This window comes from Octopus bimaculoides, chromosome 23, assembly GCF_001194135.2.
Source record: "Octopus bimaculoides isolate UCB-OBI-ISO-001 chromosome 23, ASM119413v2, whole genome shotgun sequence".
Taxonomy (NCBI): domain Eukaryota; kingdom Metazoa; phylum Mollusca; class Cephalopoda; order Octopoda; family Octopodidae; genus Octopus; species Octopus bimaculoides.
Window position 1 is genome coordinate 21291553 of NC_069003.1, and position 5854 is coordinate 21297406.

General features: G+C 37.2%; 1 protein-coding gene across 1 annotated transcript in view; it reads right to left on the reverse strand.

Annotated features, from left to right (window-relative positions):
* Nucleotides 1-5854, reverse strand: part of LOC106867809 (FERM, ARHGEF and pleckstrin domain-containing protein 2) — a 20738-nt gene that overhangs the window by 8077 nt on the left and 6807 nt on the right. Inside the window, exons 5-9 of the mRNA XM_052976040.1 lie at nt 5671-5721; nt 4245-4303; nt 3478-3549; nt 2152-2220; nt 1134-1223 (exon numbers count right to left, since the gene is read on the reverse strand). Of these exons, the coding sequence (XP_052832000.1) occupies nt 1134-1223; nt 2152-2220; nt 3478-3549; nt 4245-4303; nt 5671-5721 (341 nt within the window). The remainder of the gene's footprint in view (nt 1-1133; nt 1224-2151; nt 2221-3477; nt 3550-4244; nt 4304-5670; nt 5722-5854) is intronic.

Below are 5854 nucleotides of genomic sequence, written 5' to 3' on the forward strand. Positions count from 1 at the left end.
AGTTGACCTCAATAGTAACTGTCAGAACATATGGTCAGAGGAAATGGCTTAATAATAATAATAATCTCTTTCTACTATAATAGGCACAAGGCCTGAAATTTTGAGGGAGGGAGATATTGGATTACATCGACCGCAGTGCTTGACTGGTACTTATTTTATCAATTTTGAAAGGATGAAAGGCAAAGTTAACCTCACCAGAATTTGAACTTAGAATGTAAAAAAGGACGAAATGCTACCAAGCATTTTGCTTGGCATGCGAACAATTCTGCCAGCTTTCAATCTTAATAATAATTATTGTAATAATGTGTTCTAACTGCAAAACCTGTGATGAGACAAGTACCAAACTGTATCAGCCCAAACTAGCAGATTTCCCCATGGCTAGCAAAATGGAGAGGGGAGAATTGCCTGCACTTCATCTTCCTCGGAAACATCTTCCCTAAGCCTGTGTATACATGTACAGTTGAATGGTCAACACCGACCAACAGAGTCCCCTAGATAATAGAGTCCATAATAAACAATGTTGGAATAGAAAAAAAAAGAGAAAAATGGTCATGGTTTGGAATGTCTTTGGTTAGGGTAAACCACGGTCTAAACACCAACAACTATTGTTTTAAGGTGACCTCCTCCCATTTCTCAATCTTGTATTGTGTCTCTGGTGTGAGGCAGAACACTTGAGATCTTGTGTTTTCCTCTGCCATGGTCACTTTCAGCCGTCAACAGTATAATGGAACTGCAGAAAGAACCAGCTATTATTGGTCAGTTTTGTTAAATCGACAATGGAGCCCCTGTACGGTCACATTACCATCTAGAAATAGCACTTAAATACCCCTTAAATCACAAGCTACTGTCTTTGATAGAAAGGCGGGATAGATTGGATGATGTAGTCATAGACTATTTATCAAACAAATAAAAAGTGATGGTTATGTTTGGAATGCCTTTGATCCATGTCTACTGCATCAGAGCTGACTGGAGGCAAAACAATAAGCCCACCAACACCACCCCACCCATGTATATCACTGTCAGTAACTCCTATTCCTCTAAGATCATATCTTACTTCCTTGTGTTATGACATCAAAGGTTAAAGGGTCAAAGAGCACCAGTGAATGGTCCATCTGAAACAATAGTCAACTCACCATCATTCCTCGAAGAGGTAACTGGCCGTGCACTTTAAACTGGAGTAGAGATGTTGCTGTCCGACTTGTGTAGATTAGCATATCTGAAAACTGCATTGAACAATATTGTGAGCATCATCATCATCATCTTAATCACTGTTAGTAAAGTGCAAGGTACATACTAAACACAAGTACACACACACAACTGGCAAGCTTCCATACAGTTTCCATCTACCAAATTTCACTTACCAAGCATTGGTCATTCAGAGGCTATAGTAGAAAGCAGCACATACAGACACAAGATTAGTTGAGTTAGAGGTTAAAATAACCATCTAAGGGATAAAAGTATCCATTATACTACCAGTATATTACCTATATTTAACCATGGGTATACATATGCAAGCATATTATGCTCATAAATTATAGGCAAAGACAAGGATAAACATGAGTTTATCAAGAATCAAAATTTAAAGAAAACAGAAAATGGAGAAATACTGATTAACAACAATTGACTTACATCAATTATTATTTATCAATTTAATGCAAATAGATTGCATCCTATCTAACAGCTGTTTCTGCTTCCAATGTTGTATGGTATTGCCATTGATATACTAAAAATATTTATCATATTTGGCAATAAAACCTATCTGAAACATGGAGCCTAGGCTCCAAAGTTGTCTGGAGGCCATGATTGAAGCCAATGGCAATTTTATTGAATAAATTTGCTCTTTAGTATTTCAAGATATTTTTATGTAATTTAGAAGTATAGGTACATATTTTTGCAAGACACACAAACATCCAAATGAATGCACTCAAGTATTCATACACATATTTATTAAACACACACATGTAAGTTCATGCTATATACATATATTTATTCACTAAAAATACAAATACACCTTTCACCAAACTCAGTGGTGCAAGTCAAACACACACACACTAACCACCTATATGAACTAAACACACATACTCACTATACCCAGTCACACATGCTCTAAGTAAAACAGGATTACTATTGACAATTTTTAATAAGAATTACCAAGAAGAACATTCTCTGTTGGTAACCTTTACGGGAAAACTTCTGCAGACATCCTTCTCGAATGAATTCCTGCAAATAGAAGATTTTTAGTGAAAACAGAGATACTGGAAAATATATATTAGTGACAGTATATATTAATACCGAGAGGTGATATCTATCTTTCACTTAAATGTGGATGTTAGAACAAACTATACTGTGAGAGAGACTCTCGTATTGGCTTTCTCGTGCAAAATGCACTTTTGTTTATATTGCTAGTGGGGCAATAAATCCCTGCCACCTCCAGCGGGGTCGAAGGTCACAACCAGAAATCACATGATCAGCTAGTCTCATCACTGGAGGTGGCAGGGATTAATCTTTCCACTAGCAGTATAAACAAGTGTACATTTTGCACCAAAAGTCAATATAAGAGTTTCTCTCATGGTAACCAAAGCTTTATAGTTTGTTCTAACAGAACATCCACTTTTAAGTGGAGATAAATATTACCCTTCAGAGATATTTGAGAGAAATTGAAGAAGGTTTACATGTATGTGTGACTAACAGATAATGACACAAATATGGCTGTGTGTTTTAGAGGTCTTGCTTCTCATCCATGTGGTTTTGGGTTCAGTTCCAATGTGTGGCACTTTGAGCAAATATTCACTACTATAGCACCAGACTGATCAAAGCCTTGTGAGGATTATGGTGGACGGAAACGGTAAGAAGCCCATTGTATACATTGTGTGTGTGTCTCTCTGTGTTGACATCATGTGAGGGTTGTAAACAAGTATCTCTGTCATATAAGCAGTGTCCTTCATTTCCAGTATTCAGTAGGGACATGCCTGGCCATGGGGAAATGTATGAGCAAGTCCTCTGTCTCATGCAAGATAATCCTACCAGGGATTTACTCTCATTCTATGCAGCAGCTGCAGATTGGAAGAGACCTCATGGTAGGCCTTACACCAGATGGCTTGATGTGATTGGGGAAGATCTCCAGAGGCGCAATATCACCTTGGAGGATGCAGAAGGACTGGCACAGGACTGCCAGCGATGGAGAACACTGGTGGACCTGGTCAGCTCTATGCATGATGATGCCTCTGGGATCGCTAACTTGGAATGACCCCAGCCCCATCAATCAAGAGCATGAACCCAGAAGCTGAGAAGAACTATAATGGATTGCATTTATAGTCTGACATCATTTATTATCAAACACTGAAACATACGTAACAGATAAAATAAAGGAATTCCAAGTTCAAACGCAGGTTCTTTTCTCTCATTATGTATGTGTGTGTGTGTGTGTGTGTGTGTATTTGTGCACATGAAATGTTTAAGCAATCCAATCTAACTCACCCTATCTGGATGTATGAGACTGTCGATTCCGACCAAATCTCGCTGAAGTTCTATAAGCTTCTGTAAATTATCCTGAAAAATGCAAAAGAAAACAGCTTGAAACAAAGATAAAATATTGGAAAATTACAAAATCATCAATAAAGAACTGAGAGAAATTGTAAAGGATTGGAATTGTGTGGAAAGTCTGGTGTTCCTTTAATATGTAAGATTTAAAGGCAACTGTTGTTGAGTAGTAGTTCCTCGAAATTTGGGAGTAAAATTACAAAATAATCATCATGATCATCATTACAATCACCGTAGTCATGGCTATTCCAATCATCATCATGGCTGGTAGATTAGAAATTACATTACAGTATTCAGGTTAGCATTACCTTTAACATATCCTCAATGCAACACTGCACAAAACAATGTCCTCAATACAACAGTGCACCCAGCATGTTCTTAATGTAACACTGCATACATATCCTCAATACAACATTGCACCCGAATGTTCATGATGCAAAGCTGCACCCAACATATCCTCAACACAATATTGAACCCCACATATGTTCAATGCAACTCTGCATCCAACATGTTCTCAATGCAACACTGCATTCAACCAACATGTCCTTGCTGCAACATTGCATTCAGTATGTACAGGCAAGCAGTCTGGTCATTGAACAGCTGGACATGCTGCACATGCATAATGCAGGGGTTGCTCTCTACCACTGGTTCTGTTGGTGCAGTTACAGACTGACAAGAGGGACATAAGAACAACAACTACTTACCACTTTTTGCATTTTTTCTCTAGACAGATTGATTACTTCAAGAATATGGCTATGTGCTTCTGTTAAATAGAAAAGAGAAGACATATGAAAAAAACAGTAGATTCAGGCATAAGCATATCTAAGAGTACGTTATCTAATGTGTCTATCCAGTGTTTTAAGGAAAATTTGGCTGTTATTTCTATCAAGTTTAGCTTCAAACAAGCCAAACCACATTGCCAGAACTTTGTTTCATGTAGTTGAAAGCAGACCAGAACCAAGACCCTTGTGATATCCAACATTTCAAGAATCTTAGAGTCTTTATTACTGAAATATTCAGACATTTTCAATAAGAAAAGCAAACATCAAACTTTGGTTACAAACTACAAATATTTTCGTTTATTAAATATATATATGTAAATGCAGGCATGGCTGTGTGGTAAGAAGTTTGTTTCCCAACCACATGGTTCTAGGTTCAGTTCCACTGCTTGGCACCTTGGACAAGTGTCTTCTACCAAAGCCTCAAGTTGACCAACACCTTGTGAGCGGATTTGGTAGACAGAAACTGAAAGAAGCCTATCATATACAGGGTGGGCCAAACATCATGCACAAAATAAGTTCAGTATGCTCTGGAATTGTCAAAGACATGCGTTGTTTTTCTTAAATTTAATAAAATAAATATAATAATGATTAATACACACATACTTGTACATGATGGACAAAATGAATAATAATAATAATCTAATATATTGAATTCTCATTAAATTCTCTCCAATCCATGCAAGCATGGAAAAGTAGAGGTTAAATCATAATATGCATGTGTATATATGAATATATACATACATATTCATATATATGAATATGGTGAAGGTGCATGGCTTAGTGTTTCGGGTATTCGGCTCATGATCGTAAGATCACAAGTTCAATTCCCAGCAGCATGTTATATCCTTGAGCAAGTCACTTTATTTCACTTTGCTCCAGTCCACACAACTGACAAGAATGAGTGGTACCTGTATTTCAAAGTGTCAGCCTTGTCACATTCGCTGGGTCATACTGAATCTCCCAGAGAACTACATTAAGAGTACATGTGTCTGTGGAGTGCTCAGCCACTTGCATGTTAATTCCAATCCACTGATTGGATCAACTGGAACTCTCGTCATCGTAACCGACGGAGTGTCACTATATATGAATACATATGTGTGTATTACTTGATTACCTGAACATTTTTATGCCTGGCACTGACTTTTGCTTTAGTCTCTTCCTGTAAAGCAGGAGGTGCGGTGGGAGGGGATAGTGATAATGGAATTTTGTGTGAGAAAGTGATGTCATGAATGATAATATGAAGAGGAGGGCCGCCTCTTTTACTTTCATGTGTTGTGTGCGTGTGTGTGAGATAGATAGATAGAGACAGACAGACAGACAGAGAGTGACAAAGGGACAGACATGTTACCTTGGCAATTTTTGTAGTCAGGGTGGTCTTGGTTATAGTGTTTCAACAGTCCTGAAAATAAAAATAAACACCCATTAAGTTTTGATTATATATATACATATATATATAATACATGGGCATAAATATATACATATACGGTCATTTATACATTTATATATATATATATATATATATATATATATAT